This window comes from Thunnus albacares, chromosome 8 (assembly GCF_914725855.1).
Source record: "Thunnus albacares chromosome 8, fThuAlb1.1, whole genome shotgun sequence".
NCBI lineage: Eukaryota > Metazoa > Chordata > Actinopteri > Scombriformes > Scombridae > Thunnus > Thunnus albacares.
Window position 1 is genome coordinate 18,230,133 of NC_058113.1, and position 26,713 is coordinate 18,256,845.

General features: G+C 40.6%; 2 protein-coding genes and 1 long non-coding RNA gene across 5 annotated transcripts in view; 1 reads left to right on the forward strand and 2 right to left on the reverse strand.

Annotated features, from left to right (window-relative positions):
• Window positions 1-21: 21 nt before the first annotated feature.
• On the reverse strand, window positions 22-7,171 carry alg2 (ALG2 alpha-1,3/1,6-mannosyltransferase). 3 transcript variants are annotated; one of them, XM_044359221.1, is made up of 5 exons: window positions 6,974-7,171; window positions 5,504-5,695; window positions 5,220-5,357; window positions 3,263-3,430; window positions 22-1,587 (listed from the first exon to the last, which is right to left on the reverse strand). In XM_044359221.1, the coding sequence occupies exons 1-5, from the start codon at window positions 7,016-7,018 to the stop codon at window positions 847-849; spliced, it is 1,284 nt and encodes a 427-aa protein (XP_044215156.1). In that variant the 5' UTR covers window positions 7,019-7,171; the 3' UTR covers window positions 22-846. The 3 variants fall into 3 exon arrangements, with proteins under 3 accessions (XP_044215156.1, XP_044215158.1, XP_044215157.1); XM_044359223.1 differs by having other exon boundaries at window positions 5,504-5,675; window positions 6,955-7,171; XM_044359222.1 differs by having other exon boundaries at window positions 6,955-7,171.
• A 209-nt stretch (window positions 7,172-7,380) lies between these two features.
• Window positions 7,381-10,822, forward strand: sec61b (SEC61 translocon subunit beta). Its single transcript, XM_044359226.1, has 4 exons — window positions 7,381-7,522; window positions 8,048-8,145; window positions 9,669-9,773; window positions 10,612-10,822. Exons 1-4 carry the CDS (start codon window positions 7,520-7,522, stop codon window positions 10,697-10,699), a joined length of 294 nt encoding a protein of 97 aa, XP_044215161.1. The 5' UTR covers window positions 7,381-7,519; the 3' UTR covers window positions 10,700-10,822.
• Window positions 10,823-18,403: 7,581 nt separating this feature from the next.
• LOC122987660 overlaps window positions 18,404-26,713 on the reverse strand; it is a 28,492-nt gene continuing 20,182 nt past the window's right edge. Inside the window, exon 3 of the long non-coding RNA XR_006404546.1 lies at window positions 18,404-18,860. This is a non-coding gene — a long non-coding RNA (uncharacterized LOC122987660). The remainder of the gene's footprint in view (window positions 18,861-26,713) is intronic.

The following is a 26,713-nucleotide window of genomic DNA, read 5'->3' on the forward strand; positions in this document are numbered from 1 at the left end:
ACCCTATAAGAGTCAGGAAACTATGTGTTCTCTTGTTTATTATGACTTCAGGAATGTCAATAAGAGCATTTCTATACAGTAGGAGGGCTGAGGAGGCCGGTGCGCAGACACAATGACCTTCTGCTATTCTCCTCATTGATAATGACCCAGACACAGGCACACTGCCCATCAGCCAGACCTTCTAATGAAGCCAAACACTCTCTATCATCTGCTAATAACCTCCACACGGCGGCAAGAGTCATGGACAGGCCAGCATCTTCTGAATGCTAGGAGGGGAACAAAGCTCTGGGCGGACAGGAAGTAGTGGAAAGCATCCTGTTTATCGATCTTGGACTGTGCACTGCCTGATGGCGCACGGTGGTAACTACATTCTTCTTCTTCAGCCCCAAACACACAAAGACAAAGACTACTGTAGAGAGGACAGACAAAAAAAAAAAAAATACACAGTGCAAAACATTTCACTCTAACAATCAATCCTTCTGGTACGCTCATTTGCTAGGCTCTTGGTTGCCGTGCTGCTACGCACGCACACTTACATGCGCGCACGTACACACTTGCAGGGGTGGTATTTTTTCAGAGATAGGGTAGGTAAACTCGTTACTCTTTTCTTAATTGGTATAGAAATTCCGTCCTGTTTTTCCTCTCAGCAACCCCTCCAGGGGAATGCTGATTAATTGTCCTCTTAAGTCCCCCACCCCTCACCCACCTCCCTGCACATATACACATACATTCTCTGTTAGAAGACTTCCACTCTGCAGACCCCCGTCATCCACTGTCAGTTTCATAGTTCAGTAAGAAAATGTTGCCATTCCTCTGGCTGTCTCTTGCTTTTACTCAGTTTTCACATCACTTGCTCAGTTTGACAATGTACCCATACAGCTGGTCTGAGAAGGCCTGAAGAGAGAACTTATCTTGTACCCTCCTCCTCCCAGCTTGTCCCATGTCCCTGCGGAGCTGCGGCTCCCTGACAAGCCTCTCCATGGCCTTAGAAAAGGCCTCTGCCGTGGGCTCGCACAGAAACCCCGTCTCCCCGTCTGCCACGCTCTCCAGGGGCCCCCCGGAGTTCACCGCAATAACAGGGCAGCAGCAGTACATGGCCTCTACGGGAACTATCCCAAAATGCTCTCTGCTCGGGGTGTACAGCACCGCGGCGCTTTCCCGCAGCAGCGCCACCTTCAGTGAATCAGAAGGGGAACGCAGAAAAGTGACACAATCGTCCAAGTGGAGCTGCGCTGCTAGCTCTTTCAGTTCAGCATAATGTTGAACGTTCTCAGTAACGCGGTCATCGTAGCCCCCCGCCACCACCAGGTGAATGCCTGCTCTCTGGCCTGGAGGGAGGCTGCTCCTCAAGGCCGCCAGGGCCTCCAGAGCCAGGCCCAGATTCTTCTTTCGCTCATATCGGTTCAGAGAGAGAAACAGGCAGGAGGTTCCCTCAGGGAGCAGCCCTTCCAGGCCTTGTGCTTCAGTAGATGGCTGGTCAAAGGTACGCGTGTTGAGGGAAGGATAGAGGACATCTGTCTGGACTCCTCTTAGACTATGAAAGGTCTCCCTGAAGATGCCCGCGGTGAACTGGCTGTTTACCAGAATCTAAGAGGAAGTACAGAGAGATTAGTTCATAAGGATCTCACATATATCACAGTTTGAATTCCCTATGAGTTGGATGGCAGCCTGAGGTTTTCCTAAAGTCTAGACTGAAATCCAAATGTCATTTCATTTCTATCAGGGCCCTGAGCTTTTACAACAGCTTGCCCGTAGAAATCAGGCTGTATCACATTTTAAATAATCACTTTGGTTTATGACGGCAGTTTAAGTTGATTTATTCCATTTCAATATAGTTTTAAACCACAGCTTCACAGTCGTCAAGAGCCACATTCAAGTCAAAAAGTAATTTCACCTGTCTAGACTTAATATTCAACATCTGGGTGGGATAAAAATAATTCTGAGTGAATCTACTGTTTTTAAAAGGAACACTATCTAATATCTAATTTGTTTGTAGGCAAATAATTTCAGATGACAACAGTTTAATAATTACTGGTTTCCATGAACTGCTGCAACAGACTGGCAAAAAACACTGACATCATTTGGGGAAACTGCTTGTATCTGATGTCAGGTGCATAACTTGCATAAAGAATGTCAAAGTCTCAACCCCCGGGGCAGTGAAAAAAATAAACAAAAAGGTGATCATCTGATCTGATTGATTAGTTGAAAATAAATCCCCTGCCCTTTCCTCTTGTGACATGTTCACTCAGGTGAACATTTCTGTTTGTCCAATACATTAATTTACGCCCAAAATATCTGCATAACTAGAGACATTCCCATCAGCCTCAGCTGTACTTTGTGTTTCATGATAATTATCAAATGTTACTACACTAACATACTAAACTAAGATTGTAAACGCTATGTTAGCATTATCATTGTGAGCATGTTAGTATGCTGACATTGTTTATTTGTATGTTAGGTGCAAAGCTGAATATTTTCACGATTGCAAGGCATTATATGAGGTGTGCTGTGCGACTATGTAGTCACCGTTATTCTCACTTGGGATCACTTTCAATGGGTGATTTGTCTCCTGTAAAGAACTAAAATTAGCATATTTAAAAAGTTTATTATATGTATGTTCCAAAAGTATATACCGCTGGGATTTTGTCTTCGGCTATAAGCCTATTATGTATACAAGAATTAACATATATTCAGAAAATTCAATATTCTTGCTTGTGTTATTACTATTTAAACCACAAATCACTCTCCTGTCTGCAGGCTGTGCAAAGAAAATTGAGAAACTTTAAAATGGAGGAACTAAATCATATTATCAGTTTAGAAATTCAGGTTAATATTTTACTAATTTCTTGGAAGACATTCTTAGATGGTTTTAGCCACTTGCTCTCCTGTAGACTCAGCCTGACATCCTCAGGTAGGACCCTCTGGCTATTCCCAAATCTCTGCCTAAGACCACTCCACATTTTCTATCAGGGCCCTTAAAATGCTCCACCTGAGGAACTCCGATCACATCAAAAGCATGTTTTAAAAATCACTTACAACTATTTTAATTTGTTTTAAATTTGACTTAAATTAATGTCTGGCATTTTTGTATTTGTACTTATGTGCCTTTTCTGTATTGCTTCCAGATCATTCTTTGCCACCATGGTATAAAACTTTTTTTCCAATATGAATGAAATAAAATAAGCCCAGTGACACATTCCTATTCTGTAATCAGATCATCACAACCTGTGTAATCAAGCTATAACCCTCAGCAGTTATGTACCATATCAGCCATGCCAGTTGTGCGTTCCTCCAGCAAGTCGATGGGAGCGCGGTAAAGCTTCTTCAGGGCTGATTTCCTCTGGGTCAGCAGCTGGTCGGGGAAGTGACAGTAGAACAAAACCTTCTTCCTGTGACGAGACAGTCTCAGCACCGGGATACACACTGATACCTGGGGAGGAATGCAAGATGTAAAAACAAAAGTATTCATTTTTTGTGACAAACTTTCTTTTTTTTTTTAATTTCTTTTTTCCATGTAGTTTGGTAAAGGTATAGGGCACATAACACAAAAAGGATTGAATGCACTCATACAAAGAACATAGACTCTGCATGCATCAAAATCACAGACAAGGTTGTTTTTTTTTACAAAAATGACACAACAAACAAAAACAGCCCATACCCCCCATACCCTTATACCTTATATGTTATATATGTTAACCCTAACCCTAACCCCAAAAAGCAAATAAATACACACAAAAAAAAACATAACAAAAATCCCAGCTGTAACTGCCAAGTATTCATGTCATTCCCAAAAAATGTTCCTCCCTTCTGACTAATCAGCAACAAATATGGCAGCTTGTTTTGGCATATGAAATCATGCTCCGCATACAGCAATAAGTGTACATTTGAAGATGCCACATTAAAGGCAAGCTTAGGTATTTTTCAACCTGGACTCTATTTTCCCATCTTTAAGTAACCAATGGGGACAACAATTTTTGACAATTGATCCAGTATTTAGCGACAGTTCTTCTGCTGGCAACCACATAACAGGCTGCAACATAATCCTTTGGGGCAATTGTGCCCCGTCAATGTATATTCACTAAAAGTGCTCGTTTTAGCCACTGAAAGGCTCAGATTGTTATTATAAGTGTCTGACAACATTATAGAAAGGACCATATAGAGAAATAAAATGTTTTCCTCTACCTTTCGCTTGATCCAGTCTGTTTTTCATTGTTTCTCACCAAGTCTCGCTCAAGGAGAAGTCTCATTGTGAAATATCACGAGGGTTGAATTGTTGTCGAAATCAGCTAAATATTCAGCCATGACAGAGTTGGAGAGAGGAGTGCTGGGAGGATTTTGTCATGTTGGAGTACAGAAAGCATAGCTGAGTGTTATCTAAAAGATTTTCATGGCTGAATATTAAGCCAATTTTGACAACAACAGACACAATAACAAACAGACCTGATCAAGCGAAAGGTAGAGAAAAACATTTTATTTCTATGTATGGTCCTTTCCATAATGTTGTCAGACACTCATAATAACAATCTGAGCCTGTCAGTGGCAAAAACAAGCACTTGTAGTGGACGTACATTGACGGGGCGCTATTGCCCTGTTGGATTACATTGCAGCCCGTTTCGCGGCTGCCAGCTGAAGCGCTCTCGCTCAATACTGGACCAATTTCAAAAATTGTTGTCCCCATTAGTCACTTAGACAAAAAAAGATGGGAAAATAGGGTCCAGATTGAAAAATACCTAAGCTTTCCTTTAATATCAAGCATCATTTACACATACAGAGACCAAGTAAAACAATAGAAATGCACACTAAATATAAAGCAAACAAACATAATCTTAGGCTATGTGTTTAACCACTAAACACATAGCCTAAGACAATTATTACAAAAACTTGATGTGACTTCTCATCTTATTCATTTAAGACAAATGAAGCTTATTCTAGTGTCATACATTTTCACTTCAATAATGTGTGAAAGAGAACAGTGGTACCTATGTGTATTTGCATGAAAGACAAAAGAGTGAAAAATAAGCAAAGGTGTGTCCACTTTACGACATGGTAAAGAAAAGGGGTGTGACAGAAAAGAGGAGACACGAAGAGATAGACCACTGTTAACAATGAAGCTATTCTCTGAGAGTCAGAGTCAGTTACACCAAACAGAAAGCTCAGACAAACTCCACTGAGTGATGACCAAACAGAAAGATAGACAGTTACTGTACAATACAACTCACCTGGTCACAGAAGATGACGTCATACTCCTCCCCACTGAGAAAGACCAGGTAGAGGGCCACGTAGATCATCCTCAGGTAAGCACAAAGGGCATGCAGGTAACCAAACACACTGGTGGGTAGCCAGTCACCCACACATACCTGTTAGAAGAGCAAGACAAATTCAAATCATGCATGTGTTCCTAATAGACTCTGCATTTTACATATACTGTTGTCCGATTCTGTTGTGTATCTTTGAGGGACAATGTTATGTAGGATAGCGTATGTATGTGTGTGTGTTCATGTACCACAGGCAGGTCTGGGTCCAGTGTCTCAGAGAAGCAGTGTGTTGGGTCGTAATGAGCCGTCCAGATCTGGACACTACAGCCCTGAGACTTCAGAGCGACAGCAGCATCAACCACCAGACGCTCCGCTCCGCCTATACCCAAATCTGGATGGAGAAACACCACCCGCGCCATCCTGGACACACACCAACAGAGCTGAAATGTTAGGAATGAAATAAGTTCAAATTGTATCTGCAATATATTTCACAATAACAGAATAAGCGACAGGGTTTGAAAAACAACAACAACAACAACTCAGGACACATTATCATGTTATGTAGAGCTGCAACAATTAATCAATTAGTTTCCAAACTTGCCAACTATTAACTTAAATGCCAACTATTTTGATAACTAATCAATCACGTTGAGTCATTTTTTAAGAAAATATGTCCAAACATTTTCTGGTCTCTTCTCTTCTATGATAGTAAATTGAATATCTTTGTGTTGTGGGCCAAACTACACATTTGAGGTCGTCATTCACCATTTTTGACATTTTATAGGCCAAACAACTAATCGATTAATCAAGAAAATAAGCAACAGATTAATCAATAATGAAAATAATCTTAGTTGCAGTCCTAGTAGAATGACATACAGTAAACTGATAACAGACAGTAGACAGGGTAAATAATTCCAAAATCTATTCTATATTTTTATGTATTTTCATGTTTTATTCTCTTATTTTTGTTCTTTAATTTGTAATGTATTTTAAGTCTTTTTTAAATGTCTCTTATTTTTAATGTTTTTATTATATGTACAGCATCTTGAGTTACAACTACTGTATGAAACCTGCGATACAAATGAATAAACTTAAACTTATATTCATAACAGTGTTAACATTTATAGGAATGATTGCTTTAACCTGTATGAGATACATCAGAGATAATTCATTCAAACTATTCCATCATGTTGGTGAAAAGACACAACACCCTCCAACAGAAAGAGCCAAAGACTCGTGAATATATACTCTTGATGCTACAAAGAGAAACTTTTCAGAGATGCATTGTTGACAAACTTAAAGAATCTGTCCATGCGGGATTTGTGAAATAGTTTTAATATATCATTTTTACCTCATTAAGCGCTTAATATCATGTTTGTTTGACAGAACATGTGCCTACATCTACTGCAACCCACCATGGCTGTCACTGTGTCTCAGAATACTCTAATAGCGTTGGGTTTTAAGTGAGAAGTCAAAGTGATAGCAAGAAAACACATTAGACTTATTTTAGCTAACGTTAGCTAGATGTCTGTTTGCTTTAGAAAAGGTAACTGTTAAATTTCTTTAGCTACAGTAGTGAGAGTAAAGATACTATGGCTACTAAAAATTACAACCCGTTTTAGATTAATTTAGTGGACAGCTGTGGATGAACACTACAACAGCATCACTGTACAATTTAATTAACTACACTTGTGTTTACCTTTGCACGTCTTGCCCACCTTGTCCAAGTTTGGAAACCTGTGATTATGATCGTCTAGCTGCATGTAACGGCTGAACTACTATCATGAAACTCTATCGTTGAGACGCCATGTTGGTTCAACTTCTCCGTTGTGGATTTATGTAGCTCGCGCTTCTTGTTTGCGCCACAATGGCGCCAGTTTCCCAGCTGTAGAACAGACACGTCTCCTTGAGAGCCAAGGCGGATCTTTAATTTGCCTTTGAAATAAAGTACATGATAATATACCAATATAATACATTAAACAGCAAATTGTTTAAAAAAATAAGCTTCATTGATGTGGTATGAAAATACACTCCTAAAATATGTTTTTATATCATTATTTTTGTGTTGAATGCGATAAACCGGTCAGGCTTCTGCTTGGTGTCCTACGCAGGTCTTGTGCTATGCAGTCGTGTCCTTTTCAGACAAGCGTCAGCTCTTCTCAAGTGTTGACCAATTCACACGCCGACTACTGCCCATTTGACGTGGACATCAGCTAGAAGAGAGGCTCAGGGACTCAGCTCGCATCGGGACAAAGAAAAACAAAATGGTAAGATTCATTAGCTCCGTCTAAAATTGCCCTGTTTAAGCTGAAACCATCTGTGTTGGATTTAAGGAGACATCAGCTAGATAACGTTTGGCTATCTGTTAGCAGGTGTGCTAACGTTAGCTCATCATTTGTGGACGTGGCTGTTTTTTAACAGCTCAAATCGTCCAAAATAAATAGTTTAAGCTGCTCCAGAACTCAAGTAACGACTTAAATATATATGCATGTGACATTTGGTTGAGATTCTGCATGCTAGTTACCATTGGAAGTTGAAAGCAATGAACAGATAGTGAAGGCCTTCAGTGTCTTGCACACACTGTATAGTTCAGCTTCAAATGTAAGTTTGCTGTTCAAGAATAATTATAAAAAGCTCTTTTTCTAAGTGCTCTAGGTTGACTTAGTTTCAGTTGTAAAAATGTTTGTGTGTCTGTTTGAGAGAGACAGGTAGACAGACAAACAAAAAGAGGAGTAATGGATCTGAACACTGTATGTATGTTTAAAATCTGGTCTCTTTCTTTCTTTTTTCAGCCTGGACCAGCAGCAAGTGCAACCAATGTTGGGGCATCTAGCCGTTCCCCCAGCAAGACAGTGGCTCCCCGCGCAGCAGGCTCCACAGTCAGACAGAGGTACACACACTCACAATCTAACCACTAAACTTTAACTTCTTTAAACTTTCCACAAGTGAATACTGCTCACAGATTTGTGGCAAATAAAAGGAAAACCCTGAATAAAAGAGAGGAGGAATGTAACACAGATGCTTCCAAACATGGCACTGAGTGATTTGGAATGAGTGAAAATGATGAAAATCACATGTTATGGCCTTCACATTCAATAGTCATACACTCAACCCAGACGTACACCTACTTTCTTAAACATAAATAGACATGGGACAAAGAAAAGAAGGAATTATAAAAGTAAAACAAATGCAGTACAGCCCAAATCATATCACATTATCCCCTTAACCCCAACAACACCAACCATCCCCTCAGACTCTTCCAGGTAAAACAATACAAACTACTGGTAACAAATAGAAATTACAGCACATTAACAATTCATACTGAGAATTCTTACCAGAAAGTAATCAACTAATAAAGAAACACAAGATAAGACAAGAAAGACCAAGCACAAGAAGATAAACAAAAAAACATCAACTTGAGATTTTGGTTTAGCAGGTCTAGATGGTGCTGTCCACCACAAACATCAAAAAACTAAATAAGGGAATATATTCTGTAAGAATCCCTTCACCAGAGTTCAGAGTCTCTTTCCCAAGAAGCAACACCTTGCAAAGAAACTTTAATTTGTCACATATGTATGTTGGCCACTACTATAAAAAGGTAGCTATTGATTCAAACTTTACATTAAACATGAAAGAAAATCTCTGCAGCTCCCTTGGCCTGCACACACCCCATAATTATTTTTTCAGATACCCCCGATACTGACCCCACCCCCTCATGTCATCACACTGTGAAGAGTGATTGACGATTTTCAGATAGCCCTGCCCTGCATTTTTGCGTACCCTCCGTAGATTAGAGCAGCAGATAGATGTTGTGCTCTGGGCTTAATCAGTGTGTAATCAGAGGCTCGCTGTTACCTCTCTCATTATTACTCATTATTACCCATTACTATCACCCTCTTCATTACCTCATTAACCTCTGTTTAATCTCATCACATGAGTGAAGCAGCCATGAAACACTCTTTCATCACTGGATACTGTAGTTTGAGTTACAGTGTGAATATAGTGTATAATAGAACAGATTTCTTTTCTCTTACTGTGATGTGTTCTAAATGTCTCGCTCAAATTTAACTTTAATGATTTCAAGCTTCTATTAAATTGGTTTAGATGCTTGAATTTGTAATTGAATAAAAATATTCATTTTTCACAAAATTGGGTTGTGCCTCTTTAAATTGTGTCTATTGTCTTAGGTTCATTAACTTGTTTTATTTCCCCCACAAAGTATATTGTATTGCTCTTTTTTAAAAAAAAAAAAGAAAGTTGTTTGTATTTCAGAAAGTGGACAGTATGAGGCTAAAAAAGTCATTGATAATGAGACATTTCTCAACACAAATATTATATTGGTGTAATTGATGTCACTTGACAGTGTCCACATATTCTTGACTTGCTGTATGTATGTGTGTGTGTGTTGCACAGGAAAGCCACCAGCAGCGGTACACGCAGCGGTGGCAGGACCACGGGATCGGCGGGTACAGGGGGCATGTGGCGCTTCTACACCGAGGACTCGCCGGGCCTCAAAGTGTAAGTGTAGTTTATAAAAGCAGCCACTGTCAAGCTGTTTTACACACACAGACACACACTCCTGAACCTATGAAAGTGCACACATTTAGCCTTTGACATTTAAACTCGCATCCTCTCACAAATAAACACTAATTCTCAGGATTTCCGACACTTTATCACATCGTTAGTGTTGTTTATGAGGTAGAATAGGGGGAATGTTTAAAGGCAGGAAATTAGGCAGACGTGCTTCTCTGATCCAACAAATAATCTCTGCTTGATTAGAGTGTGTGTCTTTATGTGCCCACGCACACATTACGTGAACACGCGTTTAGAAAACTTTCAATCTTATAAACTTCTATTCTGCTACAACCTCGCCCCCAATATTAGAGAAAGCGTCCTGTCTCCTGGCCGTGGTCGGCCGCGGTTGATCGATGGTGCTGTGGTGGTTATTGAGTGTGTCTCTCCAGTCGAAGGAGGGCAGACTCGCCATACAGTGCTGTATATCGAGTGCGTGTTTGTTCCTGTGTTAGATGCCAGCCTCAAAGCTTCATTAAAGGATCCACTCTGAAAGGTCAACTCAATTACAGCCTTCTGACAGGAGGAGGAGGAGGAGGTTGGGGGGCTGCTGAGGAGATGGTTGGCATGGCAATGCTGCTACTTAGCAATGCGTCCCTCCACCCCACCCCACCCCACCCTACTCAGTCCCTCTTTGAGAGACGAGAGCCCCTCCTCGTTTCCGAAGCTCATCAATAAAATCAGCCACTCCACTAAGACTCGCTCTGGTTGGGGTTACAGCAAATGATGGGATTTTGTGTGTGTGTGTGTATCTGGGTGTTAATCTGTGTCTCTTTTGTGACAGCGGCCCGGTGCCAGTGCTGGTGATGAGTCTGCTCTTCATTGCTTCAGTCTTCATGCTGCACATCTGGGGGAAGTACACCCGCTCTTAAACCCCCACCTGATGACCTCTGACCCTGCGCCTCGGCTTCTTAACACATTGGACCTGGACCAAACAACAAATGAACAACAACCTTACCCCCTTATTCCCACCACTCCTACATCACTACAACACAGACAAACTGGATTTTTTATGAGACCGTTTCCATACATGATCTTCATCCGCACTGACATTAGTTATCCATGTTGTTGCTTTTGCCCATCCCGTCTTTTTAAGATCTGATGGGTTGAAGGGGGAGGATGCCATGCTAGCCCACCTCAGATGTGATGTCTGTGTGTGTGTGTTTGTGGGGGTGTGTGTGTGTGCGCACATCTGTGGCCCTCCCTACAAGCAGAAGCAGCATGTGTTCACCTCACTGCTGCCTGAAGGTTGAGTGCAGTGCTCAAGGACATTGTTGTTTTCAGGCCCCCAGCATACATTTCTCCTTGTAGCCTGAATTGCATTTTTTTTTTTTTGTTAACAACATTTGTACAAAATATAATTGTAATATTGTACAATAAAAAGAGTAAAAACCAATGTGTGTGTGTGTGTGTGTGTGTGTGTGTGAAATGTACCTGATTTCATTTAGTGAAATAATGACCGTGTTTTGTTTTGTAGACATTTCAAGTTGAACCAGTCTTTTCGTGTGTTCAAATGTTTCTCAGATGAATAGGAGTAATTATACGCACATTATGTAGGTGCGGTAATACCTGTGTACTTACTGCAAGCCGCAAAATTTAACCATGACGTTTTGATCCTACTCAGATCCTCGTCAGGTCAAAGAAAGTATCAAAGCGTTGTCCTGATTAGATTTTATGGCTTAGAGCAAGCGTTCAAATATTCCTCGGCCACATTTTCAGTACAAGTGAGGTAGTGTTATCATTTTTAACCTTCTGTAACCGCCACCAGACTACTGAAAGCAATTTACAAACCTTAGTTAACTTTCGATTAAAAAGTGCATTCTTGATGTTTGTGCTTTCAGTGTAGTGTGAGGTTTCAGCATGATTGACAGCTCACCTCAAGCTGTCTGAGCTGTCCATAAGGGTAAAAACAAATGGCAACTATTAGCAACTTATTTGACCAAGATTCTGGATGTAAATCACACATTAATCGTCTAAACTTTTTAAATTTGTTCAAGGACCTGGAATGACACCTAGAAGTTGGCTATAATTGTCTAATATCATCAGGCCATCCTGTGTCTCTGCATGTTGGCACCAACAGAATTACACAGCACACACACACACATAAACAGTAACTTATCTACATGTGCAGGAAAGCCCAGACTTGTCTAAACATACAGTACATATGCAAGCTAGTTTGACTGGATGAAAGTGAGTACGCAGTGAGTACCTTTGTAGAGCTTCAGAGGCACCGGACTGCCTCAGGGTTTTGTCATCACTGACGCTTTTTTCTGCTGCACAGCAGATAAAATTAGTTTTTGAAAAGTAACGAGTAAAGACTAGTGCCAGGGGGCATACAACACACAGAACATCAGAAAGCATTTTGCTTATGTCTTGTAATGACCCAAATACTGAATCTGTGTTTAACAAACTATCAGCAGGTTTCAAGAAAGACAAAAATATATCCAAAGCAGTACACTAGTAGTTTTTGTTTAAATCAGAATCAAATGTGCCAGAAAAATGGCTTTTAATTTGCATAATGAAATGAATAGTGTGAATTTTTAGGTTTTCTTCTACGATCACTCTCAAATGTGCCTCATGTGAATTTTGCCCAGGTGTTTTTCTTTCTTCTCCTGAGGGAGGCGCTGCAGACTATTTTCTGAATATCACTGGCTCAGTAGATCTTGAGATATGAAGCTGCCCTCAACTCAAAGGAACAAGTATGAACATGTGTTATGTGTGGTGAGTTTTTTTTTTTTTTTTTTTACCTAATAATTATATTGTTATGTGGTGTAACATGTTTATATAATCACTCTCAGCTATCACAACTTAATCATATGATAAACCGGTTAATAATCACGTGTTTTGTAACCATACTTCATGATGTTGTACTAATTTGATGTTGTTAGAAGAAATATGATGATGATAAATGATGAGAAACCTTCAGTTAAACAGGAAACTTTAGAAGAATGTTCAATATACTGACTGCTGTTGTGAGCTGCATGTTTTGTAGTTGTAAAAGTAGTTCAGGCCGAACCTGCATCACCAGGTTATCAGTGTTGAATATGAAACCACCAGCTGTCATGGCTTGTGCTTCTGTGTGTGTGTGTGTGTGTGTGTGTGTGTGTGTGTGTGTTTGTGTGTGTGTGTGTGTGTGTGTGTTGGTTGTGATAAACGTAGCATTCGGGTCCTGATCATTAATTCATTCTGTTGCTATGGCTCTGCTTTCCCAAAGGCTTCCAGTGTTCGTGGCAAACTCAGGCACAACTGCCACATCACTCTCCCTCTCGTCCCTGTCCTACACACACACACACACACACACACACACACTCAGATACACTCACGGCCCAATTCACGGTGGCACAACACGGCAGTGAGCCAGAATAATTCAACATAACAATTAAATATGAAGGAGCCGTGGCGAAGCCGTCCCTCAGTGCTCAGAACTCAAACAGGCCCAGGCAGCATGTGGAGCGCTGTGACCCTCCACACTGCTGCAACCTGTAGTTCTAAACTCCTCTTGACACCGTCTATACAAGTCAGCTCAATGTTTAATCAAGGGGTAAAAAAGAAGTGGAATTATTTTTTATTTCCTTAATTCTGAGGTCAGACTCCTCTGTTCTTGTGTTTTGGACTGAGAGACACATCGACAACGCTCTAAACGGTTAAGTATATAAACACAAAATGATTTCTATTTGGATTTATACTCTAGTTTGTGCTTGTTAGTTTTTAGATATGTGGAAATGTTTTTGTTACAGGCCTCCAAGTCCTTCAAGTCCTGAGAGCTCCTGTCAAAGTTAGTTTAAACGTGAGTCATGTGACTGATAGGTTTAATTGTGAAGAAGGCAGATTGCAGAAAAGTTGATCTTTATAAGGTGAAATGAACGACTCCATCGGAGTTATGAGTGTGTAGTTTTTCTATTCTTTCTTTGATGCGAGCCAGCACCTCACTAAAATACATGTATGTGTGTGTATTCCTTCAGTTCCTCAGCAATCACTGCTTTAATATCTTTCATACAAGGTGATATAGAGAAAGCATAGCTGTCATTCATAGTCAAAAGGTCTCTAACTTTAAATAACATTTTTTTTAGATCAAATAAGACATTTAAAAAAGCAGGAGGAGGTCAATTCCATTAAGACTGCAACTTAATTTTGAAGCCGGTTCATGAACAGTTTGTCTTTGTTTAAACTTGAATTGACATGAGAGTGATTTATTCGTTCTGCATATGACATTAAATAGAAGGCGTCTGGACACATATTTGTTTCAAAAGAGATTTCATCAGCGTGCATGTCGAGCCTAAAGCATATAAATCATCCTGAACACGCACGTGTGAGGTGAAGTGTGTCTTGTGGAAAGAAAGAGAGGAGTGAAAGATAGGACGAGAGAGAAAGAAAGGAAGAGAAGCTTTCTTTAGAGCACTTCCTCTCTGTGTCTTTTTCACCAGAAACCCATATCCTGTGATGAAACCACATGCTTTAACAAGGGATGGTCCCTTACATAGAGAGACATAAGCATGCACGCGCTCACACACACACACACACACACACTGGAGGATACATGTAAATAGGTCACATGTATTTTCTGTTCTATATGACACACACTGGCCTGTGGTTTAACATTAGAGACATAGAAGAGACTGTTTAAGTCTTTCTATTACTATGTCACTCTCTCCCTCATCCATCACACACGTTAATGCCCAGAGATGTTCCACTCTGCAGGCAAACATCAGGATATCAGGGGCAGCAGAGGGCTTGTCTTTCCTTTTAGACACTATGCAGAATATTCCTTCTTTAGATAAGTAATAATAAATACATTTAATTTGTACTGCACTTTTTATTCATAGTGAAACTCAAAGCACTACAGTATTAATGAGATAGGGCACACAAGTTCAGTACTGGGGGCCCGGAGGAGCAAGCTGCTGGCAGATCTGATGGTGCAGGTGGAGGTTTGTGGTGTGATCAGTTACTGTAGGTAAGGAGGTGCATGTCCGTTGATGGATTTGTATGTGAGCAGCAGGACTTTGTAGTCAATCCTGAAGGAGACAGGGAGCCACTGCAATGAAAACTGAATAGCTGTTAAATGCTCGTGTTTTCACACTCTCATCAGGATCCTGGCAGTGCTGTTATGAATGTATTGGAGCTTCTGGATTTTGTAGTAGTCCAGTCTTGAGGAAATAAAGGCATGGACAAGTTTCTCTGCATCTGACAGAGTTAGAGAGGGGCAGAGTTTAGAGATGTTTTTGAGATGGTAGAAAAGAGATGGTTTTGCATGGATGTCTTATATCGTCATCAAAAGTCAGTTGAGCGGCCAGTCATTCATGCACATATGTCAAGTGTGTGTGCTTGTATTTTTGAGCAGATCACAAGGTTGGCAAAGCGTGGAATGGACTAGACAGGCAGGTGGAATCGATCCACACTCGTTGAGCAAGTGAATCCTGAGGGATGTCTCAAAAACTGAGAGCTGCTAGAGGGGATGTAGGGACACCTGTGACAGCAACTACATTGTGAAATGTTATGACTCACAACAAGACACCAGAGATCATCATTTAGTTAGTTTCGCTTGAATTTTATCATCAACACTGTGACATGATTTAAGAATTATCAGTGAATTTTTAACTCCTTACTGTCACAAAAGGCCTTAGATCTGCTTTTTTGTTCTTCCATGAGTCCAGTTTAAGGTCATGAAACCTCAGCTTTAGAAGAGTCATCCAGTTAGTATTTGTTGTGCTGGCACTGCCTCAGCTTTTAAATCATGACTTACAACACATTTTTATAGACTCGTCTTCTTGTCTGACCACTAGACTTATGTGTTTGCATAATACATTTACATTTTATGTTTGATTGGTGATGCTGTTGTTTTTTAATATGTGCGATTGTCTTTTTATGCAGTTTCCCTGTGACAGAAAGCCCTTTGTGCTCCTTGCTTAAAAAGTGCTATACAAATAGAATTATTATTGTTATTATCATCATTAGTAGAGCAAGTGGCACTTTGTACCACTTCCTTAGGAAGTGCTCTATAAATAACCCCAACCCTTATTATTTATACCAGTGGCTCAAAATTCTACCAAAGTACACTAATAATAAAGTCTACATAGATGTGCTGTTACTTCCCACCTCTAAGTATTATTAAATGCTTTACGTTCTCCGTGAATGTGTGCTCGTGTTGTTTTGGTCTCTGCGATCATGAGACCAGTGATCAGGCAGTGATTAGTCAGTAATATCGCAGCCAATTGGTGCAACACTTTGTTAATGGCCAGTGATCAGTAGCAGCGCCTGGTCTGCTGAGAGGTGAGAGCATGTTCACTGTAAAATAATATGACTCCATTTTCTGCCATCCAGGCAACATGGTCACAGTCATGTGTACTGTATGTGGGTCAGCGGGAGGTAGAGAGAGGTGAGCCAGAGACAGAGACGGGGAATTTGTGAAATTGTGTGTATGTGTGTGTGTGTGTGTGTGTGTGTGTGTGTGTGTGTGTGTGTGGTGGAGGTGGGGGGGGGGGGGGGGGGGGGGTAGCTTTACTGGTCTTTCTGGGCTTGGATCCTCTCTCAGACAGAAATAAGAGTCAGAGTCAGAGCCAAAGCTGAGTCTGCATATATCAATATATCAGTACATCATATCTCTAATCCTCTGTGTGACTCTCACTCACCTCGTGCTTAATACATGAAAGATAAGCAGCTTGAAGCCCACTGATCCTGCAATGAGCTGTAATTATAATAGGAAAATGATGTAATTGTTGTTTACATTTCCATTAAGGTCTATTGCATCATCTGTTATTAATAGAAATACATCTTTTATTAATCTTCAAACATAACGATCACCTATGTTGATACAGAATTACTTTTCATAACAACTAATACTTTAGCTTCTATTATGCGACAGCTTTTACATTAATAATTTCTGTATTTAGGTATGTTGTATTTCTTTTATTGTGACTTTTATTTTATATTATTTACTATGTTGTATCTGCTTTTATGCTGCTTAAGTCCTGTCACTGTGTTTAGCTTCCTAATTCTGGAAAGCACTTTGTACCATTTGCTTAAGAAGCGCCCTGTAATTAATCTTATATTATTATTTATACAAGTAGGTCAAAATTCTACCAAAGCACACTAATAATTAAGTCTGCATAGATGTACTGTTACTTCCCACATCTAAGTATCAGAACATTGATTATTATTCATGTTGAAATGTTTTATGTTCTCCGTGAATGTATGCTTGTGTTGTTTTGATCTCTGCGATCATGAGACCAGTGATCAGGTAGTGATTAGTCAGTAATATCGCAGCCAATTGGTGCAACACTCTGTTAGTGTCCAGTGATCAGTAGCAGCGCCTGGTCTGCTGAGAGGTGAGAGCTTGTTCACTGTAAAATAATATGACTCCATTTTCTGCCATCCAGGCAACATGGTACCAGACATGTGTACCGTATGTGGGCCAGCAGGAGGGCCGGAGACAGGGACTTTGTGAATGTGTGTGTGTGTGGTGGAGGGGGGGGCGTGGGGGGGGGGGGGGGGGGGGGGGTGTTGGTGTAGCTTTACTGGTCTTTCTGGGCTTGGATCCTCCCTCAGACAGAAATAAGAGTCAGTGTCAGAGCCAAGGCTGAGTCTGCATATATCAGTACATCATATCTCTAATCCTCTGTGTGACTCTCACTCACCTCGTGCTTAATGTATGAAAGATGAGCAGCATGCAAAGAGGTAATAAGATAAAATAAGAAAAAGGGGTAATAGTTGTTTACATGTCTATTAAGCTCTATTGCACGTGTCTGTTGTAAATTAGAAATACATGTTGTTTATTAATCTTCAGATATAATGATCACCTACTGTATGTTGATAATTCACTAACAGAACATGCACAGCAACAAAACAGATTAAATAAATATTTTTCAAGTATTTTAATGGACCATAACACAGAATTTCCATAAATGATAATGATCAAATCCAACCAAATCCACATCTTAAATGAATAAACAGTGCAGTATATCAAGATCTATACTCTCTTCCCAAACAAAAGTAATGAATACATTATCTGACGACCATGACTTCCCCATCAAACTAATTCAAAATTTCTTCAGAAACACTGTGTTTGACAGTCAAACCAGTCACCTAGTCAACCTGTTACTGTCGGACACTGTCAGGCACCAGTCACTCACACTCACAACCAGAATCAGTTTACACATAAACTGTCTGCTGATTCATTGCTGGAAAAAGATGTGCAACTAAGAAAAGCATTAATCATTTAGAAAAAAGATTAAAGGATTACAGTGAAGTTACATATGCCTCAATGAATGCAAAAAAGAGGGCTGAATTATTTTCATTTTTGATTAATCTGCGGAAAATAAAAATAAAATACTGAAAATGTCTGCTTAAATGCCTTATTTTGTGCGAACAAAAATCCAAAACCCAAAGATATTCAGTTCACAGTGATTTTGAACATTTGAGAAGCTAAAACCACCAAATGTTTTAGCATATTTGCTTCAAAATGAAAATGATTATTCAATTAACAAAATCTATTATCAATAATTGATAATAGATAGGTTCAGATGAGACAGAATAGACGCATAAAGAAAAATAAAGATATCCGAACAGACAGGAAGCAAAAGAATAAAGTGTAAAAAAAAGACAACAGATGAGAGCTGTTAAAAATAGAAATGGAAATTGAAATCTTAAAGAAGGGTAAAGGTGCAACGGTTTAAGTTAAAAAGACAGAAGAAAGAAAACACAAAAAGAGAGGAGTTGAAAGTGTTCAGATCAAAAGGGAAATAAAAGAGTAGAAACTAAAAAGAACACAAGACGCTGGAGAGAGAAAGCTATGAATAACTACAGGAAGATGGAAACAAGTGGAGACAGTCGATGGTGGGAGAAAACCAGAAGAAATTGAACAGGTCTGGTAGTGACACGTGCACAGAATTTAACAGAATGGAACAATGTGGAGGCTCGACTAAAGACAAAAAGGAGAGCTGAACAAAACTTAAATGAGCAGAAAAGGAAACCGAAGTACACAAGACACACAATTTACCTTGTTGATGAAAAGACAGCACGCACGCGGCAGAGGATCAGCTAGAAAAGAAGCAAAAATCACAATATGTCACAGATTATGTAGATAAACACTTAGACACTGTGCATGTCTAACCTGAATGAGCTTTGTGTGTGTGAACGTGTGGTGGGGCAGGGGGGCTACGATAAGGAGAATCCCGGTATGGAGGCCACATTAGCCTCTGTAACCTTTTCACACACATACGTCTCCCCTCCCATGTGGGTCGAGGCCACGTCAGGCCTGGTGATGCCCCGTGTGACTGCCGCTGGCATGCAGGGCCAACTGGGCTGTGATGTCATAACCATGTGTGTCCCCCCACTGCACCAGCTAACCCCCCCACTTGCCAGCCTGCAGCGAGCGGATCAGACTGGACCATCAGGGACACACCGGACAGGGCTGGATTAATTTAGGGAGGAGGGGGTTGTGTAGGGTGACACCGCTGTGCTGAGTGTCTCAGGTGTCAGCCTTGTGCTTTCTAATATTAAAGACACTTGGCCTGGGTGTGTGTGCGAGTGTGCCCATGTGTTTGTAAGTGTGTGTTGTTTATGTGTAGTGTATTTTTAGGTGACTGTATTTTCCACTCCTTGTGCAGCGCTCCAGGGCAGTGACAGAGGAGAGAGGTGAGGCAGACGGAGGGAGGAGGGAGGGTTTGTACAGGGAATCTGGGAATCACCTGGCTCTTACTTCATTTTGTTCCTGATTAAAATATAAGAATGGAATTTACTCTCAGTATCATACTTCATTATGTAATTCTCTGAAAATAGTTGCAACATTTATTACGTTCCTTTGGCATTAGAGCTGACCTTTCTTTATTTCACTGGGTCAAGATTATTGTACATCTAAGCCCACATAAACATCAGAAACAGTCCAAATAATGGTGTACCCTATATAGGTTTTTATTAAAGATAAAGGTTTTACTTTTACTTATGCACGTGTGCCTCGCTCCTAAAACTTCCTGCAATACATAAAAATGAGATAAAACAATATTCTGAGATTAATATTCTGGATGTGAAAGAGCAAAATGAGCTGTAATTACTGGTCAAACTCAGGCGCTGCTCATCCTGACTTCCTGTGGCAGTGCTTTATGGGAAGCTGAATAAGATGAAATGTAAAAAAAAAAAAAAAAAAAAGACATATTGAAAGCCAGATTTGACTACTTAATAGCTTAATAGCTGCAGGATGTATTTTGTGTAGTGAGAAAAAGGTTTGATTGTTTCAACTTAAATGTTTAGTTTACCTGGTGGCACTGCAAATGTTATACTGTATGTTATTGCTGTTTGTGTGTGTGTGTGTGTGTGTATGCGTGTGTGTGTGTGTGTGTGTGTGTGTGTCTCTCTCTCTTTCGGCACCGAGCCAATCGGCTTGTAGACTACAGAGGTGGCGGTTTTGTGGTTTATGATTTCATAAGCCTTCCACATGATGAGCTGCAAAGCTGCAGTGCCGATGAATGAAGAAGGCCGTCACATACATACAGTACAATGAGAGCAGCTTTCAGTCACATGTCTGCTGGACGGACCTGGAACATGATGCTTTTCACATGAACTGATAAATAACATCACTCACTGCTGGCTACTGAATAAAGTTATGAATGATTTAAAGTCTTCTACCTCAGCTGCTCTGCTTACCATTCAGCTTCACACTTTCCTGAAGGGTTGTAATTGAACAGTGAGTCAGTCAGTGAGTTGACTTGATTTAAACTTAAAATAACAATTTCTTGGCCACTTGGAACCAACAAGCTGTGAACACAACATTGACATATTATCACTTTATAAGGCTGATAGAGCCAAGTTGTTAGCAAACAGTTCACACATACAGCAAACAGAGCAACACTGTCATTCATTTGGAGTTCTGTCCACCCGACAAAATTCACTCTCTTTTTAGCTCTGTTTTTGGTTTCCACCAACTCCTGAGGGAAATATGTGGCTCATTAGCACCTAAATGCTCCACTACCAAGGCTTGAGGCTGAAGCTAATGTAGAAGTACCTTAAAGTACAATGCAACCGACAGCCACCAGATGCTGCCTCCAAAAAAATCCCTGGCTCCAATTGATGCTGATTCAAAAAATGTCTCTCTAGAAATACTAAGTTAATAATTTTTTTCAAGTCATTATGGTCTCAATCGCTACATTCAGGCCCTCTAATAAGTGTGCCAGTGATCATTTGGGAAGTTATTGCTCTGTTAAGAAGATTTGAAGTCTTACAGTAGGCTTTGATGTCTTCCGTGTGGGCGTCCAAATGGAAAAAATGGTGCCAACCATGATCAGCAACTCTGGACTTCAAACGAGCTCCATTACAAACCAATAGGTGACGTCTATGGGACACAGTCAATTTCCTTTTCTCTATGTTCACCAGCTAGTAGCTAACTTTGTAAGGTTTTTTTTCTTTTTTGGTTTGGTGCTTGCAAGTAGTGCACAATATCTTTATCAGAGCTCTTTCGCTGAAAACAGTCCCTTAAAGCTTCGTGGAAACTGGATAATCAAGGTGACAATACTGATAAGAGACGCCTCAAAGTTAAAAGAGTCAGGCCAAGTCAGGTTAATTTGAATCTTCTCTCATGCCAACAGTAATCATCCTATGAACCTCATGTCCTCACCTACACATTCCATATACTACGCAAACAAAAAAATTTCAGTGACGATATTCCAAACATATTGAAACATGCTGTACAGCCTCCTTAATTTCTTTCAGGTCACTTGATTTGCATATAGTGTCTGCCTGATTTGCATTTAGTATGTTTCTGCATGTTCATTCCTTCTCAACAGGTCTTGCCGGGGCAGGTTGTTGCATGTGCATGCGTGTGTGTAGTTGACTCAGGTGAAGGTGTATTACGCAATCTTGTGTTCTGGGAATGGAAGTGTTCAAGGAGTGGGGACGTTATGTGAACCGGTTGCTTATACAGTGTGTACCCCCAGCTTCAGATACAAACAGCTGACAGAGCTGTTTGTGGATGAGTCTCATGATTCTACAGCTGCTGTGCTTGCATCATATTATATATCATAGTTGTTCTTTTACAAGTGCATCTTACATTTTTCTGTGAGCCTGGGGTCAGACTAATGTATGTGGATGTGAGGATTGTTTGTGCAAACCATACTTATAGTCATACTCTCCTGCAGCTGATGTCAGCACTCCTCTAACCTCTAACCCAGTGTATTGCTGTGACCCAGCAGGCAGCAGCTGCAGTCTTGACACACTGCCCTGACTTACAAATCCTCCAAAACTATTACGTAAGCTCGTCTCCCTGCTTACAAAATGCGAGAATTTGCATATTGGTGCAGTTTGCTCTTATGAATGGGCACATACTGTACTATACTCCTGAGATGTCTGCCTCTCTTTCTCTCTCAGCTGCCTACCTGCTGCAGGTCTGAGCGAAGGGATTCCCCCTGAATTGTAAATCAGGACATGTTTTTGTGGGGCCCATGTGACTTTGTGCATGTGTGTGGGAGTGTGTGTGATCATACACATGTCAAAGCCCAAGGCGATAGAATAATAACACAGTGACAGGCTGGTCCTCCAGTCATAATTCTCCAGTAGCCTCAGGGTGAGGTGTGTGTATGTGTGTTTGGCCCGGGGTGGGGGGGGGGGGTTCTTTCTTCCACGTTATCTTGACCTATCTTAACCCTCTCCCTTCCCTTCTTCCTCGCTTTCTCCACATCTTCCCCTCCCTCCCTTTCTTCCATATTCACTATTCAGATATAGACAGATTTGTAAAATACTCTAATTACTTTAGTATTAGTCCAGAAGTATTTCCAACAAGTGTAAAAGTATCAAAAGTAAGAGTACTCTTTATGGAGAAATATGGCCCCTGTAACTGATATATTATCATATGTGACATTATTAGATTGTTACTAATGCCGGTAACTGGTTGGAGCTAGTTTTAATTATTTTATATACTGTTAGGTACTTTAGTCTGTGGTTCCCAACCTACTGTAGGGGTCACCAGAAAAATCTGAAGGGTGTTGAGATGATTAATGGAAAAGCAGAGAGGAAGATTAAGTTTGAGAAAAGTAAGAAAGTTCTGCAACACAAATGTGTATTCATTTTTAGGGCTAATCTTAAATTTTTGTGGAATACTGGATACTGGATTTACAGCTTTGAGACAATGACTGTTTGACGTCATGTACTGATGTATCTGAGAACTTGACATTTCAAGTAAAGAACCATAAAAAGTTGTGAAATCCTACTACTGTAGTTTGTTTCATGGTTTGTTGATGTAGCCTAGGGAGCCAGCGGTTGTCTGCCGAGTGGCAGCCTCCAAGAGCTGACCAATCAGAACAGAGTGGGCCCATCAGGAGGGGGGCCTTAAAGAGACAGGAGCTAAAACGGCCTGTTTTAAACAGAGGCTGAACTGAGGGGCTGCATGAAGAGCCAGTATTAGTTAAATAAGGAGATTTTTGAACTGTAAATCATGCAAAGATATTCCAGTAGAGCCCCAGATTAAAAATATAGACCTGGAAATGCGCAAAAGGTGTCCCCTTTAACCAATGCATTGTATTTTATAAGAGTATCATATGTTCTTTAAGGTAAAATTTTAAACAGAAAAGTAACTAGCAACTACAGCTGTCACATACAGTAAACACAGCACAGTAAAATTCACAATATTTCCCTCTGAAGTGAGTTAAAGTATAATTAAATAAACAAATATTCAGCAAAGTACAGCACAAGTACCTGTGCAGCAGCGGTAGAATCACTTCCCCCCAAACGCTCACCAGTTGCTCCCATGAATAAATGGATGACAGGACAAACAGGTAAAAGAAACCCAAAGACACAATCTGCTGGGAGAGAAAAATGCAGACTTGCAGATTTTTTCTCACACAGATTTGTCACGGTGAATGACTGATGAGAGGGGACAGACAGTCAACACGAGTAAATATGAAAGTTGGAGTATGTGTGTGTGTTGTAGATTTTGAGCATTGGACTTAAGCTGTTTCTCTATGTATTATTAAGAAGCTGAGAAATACAAGGAAACACAGGGGCTTGCCTGTTTAACAGGCAACTTGTAATTCTTTTATGAGGGTGTTTCATATTGATGACTCTTTTGTGAGTCACTGATTTATAGCCAAACAAATAAGTTTGATTCAACTTCATGTTTTGGGAATGAAACACTGACCTTTTGGATTACTTTCAATTAAAATGTTTTCACAGTTAGACACTTTAGAATGGATTAGTCACAGATTTACAAGGCAAATATGTGCACGTATATGTGTTTGTATGTGTGTGCGTGGCTCTGAGGAGTGGTGGATCCAGCTTGTCGTCACATGTCATGTTTAATATCGTCCCATGGCCACTGGCGCTCTATTATTCATGAGATCAATGCTTAGATTCAGCCAGGCCTGATACAGGACAACCTGCCCCCCTTAGGCTCTTTCTGTCCATCCTCCCATCGTTCCTCCTCGATGTTTCACAGAAGATTATTTCCCTTCACCTTACTCTTTTCTGCTGAGATTCAGTTGTGAGAGTTGTGAACATGAAAGCTGAGAGTGTTCACCTCAAGGGATGACAGCCAGTGAGAGACAGTGAGGCGGACACCTTGACTGATAGGGTTGTAAAGCCTGAGGCGAAATAGGAGAGGAGAGAGGGGAAAAGGTGCAAGAAAAGGAGCAAACAAGGTGATAGAATGTAGGAGTGTAGAGGCGGGTGGGTGTCAGATGCCCAACAATGACCAGGGAAGTGTGAACTTGTGCTGCAATGTCCCACAATTCCTTAAACAGTGTCTAAAATAACTCTCTCTGTCACTCATTCACAATTCCCTTAGTAGTACTCAACAGTGAGCAGTAAATCAAGACTTTGGACACTTATAATTATCCTATTTTTGCTTCTCCACTGACAGGTGAGGTGTTACATAACTGTAACTGCAAACCGATGCTTTGTGGCATTTTGTAGCATACAATAACTTTATTTTTCATCCTACTGTGAGAGTTTATGATTGCACCAGTGCATAAATATTACACCTAATGAAAATTCACAGATTAAAATGGCAAAAGTAAATAAAGTGCACTAGATAATAGTTGGGAAGCGATTTTTTACAGGGTTGATGTTAATTAAAATCTTTGCATTGTGCCAGAACAACAGGCAAGTGAAATGTCCAACAAGAGCTTAAAAAAGAGTAAAATCACTCAACTGAACAGTGAGAAATATGAGTCAATCCTGATAATTTTTTCCACACCAGCTCAACGTGCAACATTTCCACCCACACCAACACGCAAATATACACATTTGTATTCTTCCATGTGGAAAACATGACTGGTATGCTGGGAGCTGGAGCATCAAGGAAGGAGGGACTATCCATGCATGCTGTTTGATGCCTCCAGGTGCATCAAATATGCACTCTTTACAGCACAACAACCATAACCGTTATACATACAGGACCACACACAAATGCTGGAATCACAAACTAAGACTCAGTAGTAAAAGGCTTTTATTCACATTTTGACTTGTCATAGCAGGAAAAGCAAAGATGTTATTAATAAAATTAACAATTACTCTGTTCTATTCAAGAGTCCCAGTAAGCCTTGACAGTGTGCCAACATGCACAGTACCATGGCCCTGAAACTGAAGCACCTAAATGGAATTCAGCCATCATTGATTTTATTATTTACACCTGTGCTTTTGATATTGTGACATGTCAAAGTATCTTCTGTGAAAAAGGCTTTTTAAGAATGATAAAAGTGCCACAAAATTAATAGGAGGGAGATGTTGATCGAACATAGTGTGTGCATGCCCAGACAGTCAAAAGAAGAGGGTATAATTAGGCAAAGTATGTGAAAACACCTGTCTGGTTGGACCATGGATGAGTAGGGCCTTTGTAAGAAGCAGTATTATAAAAACTTAATGCCCGAATAATATGTTAAGTCTCCTGGTTTTCTGATTTAGATTTTTTTTTAAATAAGCCCACAAGAAAAAAAAGCTGACCAAGCACTTGATGCTTGACACTATGCTACACATACATTTTAGTCAGTATTCATAAAGTATTGAGGTTAAATATCCAGTCTTTTTTTGAGTGTTTTTTGAGTGTGTGCCATATGTGTGTAATATGGTCTACTAATGATACATTCTGATCTCACCACATCACGTTCTACTTTTTCACTCCAAAATGAAAGTTTTAGCAGACTTATCCAGAGGACTTTTCTCTTCCTGTGTGTCACACCAAGCATGTCAGTGTTTCATAGCAACTCAGAAATATTTTCAAGCCCAGTATCTACAATGTCTCACTCCTGAGAACTACAACTTAAAGACCCTGGGAACTACAACTTTTACAACAGAGAGACATCAACGTGTCTGCGTGTCAGTCGTCTTGGCTGTGACGTCTCAGGAGCAGTGCGTATGTGCTGGTCTGAGCTGCAGCGCGTACGCCTGTGCGTGGACGCCTGGGCAGTGATGTCAGCACACAGGCTGTGGCCGTGGCCAGTTGAGGTTTTGGGACCGCATGGAACTGCAGCAGCTGGAACCGACTCCCGAGGGAGCGCTGGGAAAGTGGCCACAAAGCTGCCCCCGAGGAGTCAGCAAGAGATAGGGGACGCCCCTCGCGGCAGCATGTTATTAGTAGATGTATTGTGATGCTGTTCTCTTTCTCTCTCTCTGTGCCACATTGTTGTACGTAGTCACTAAAATCATCTTGTGCCAGTAGGATTGTACACAGGAAGCAGTGGTGACGCTCTTATACCGCCCACTACAATGAAAAGCCCAAGCTACTGAGCAACTGCACCCAGGTCCCCACCACCCCACCCTCCACCCCTTCCTTCTGCCCTCCAACACACACGGAAAACTACCATAGAGCTCTCTTATGGTTGTACTGGCCAGCTGGTGGTATATATTCACCAACACTGGCTCAATAAAGGCTGAGTCAGGACACATTAGTCTCTGTATGTGTGTGTGTCTGA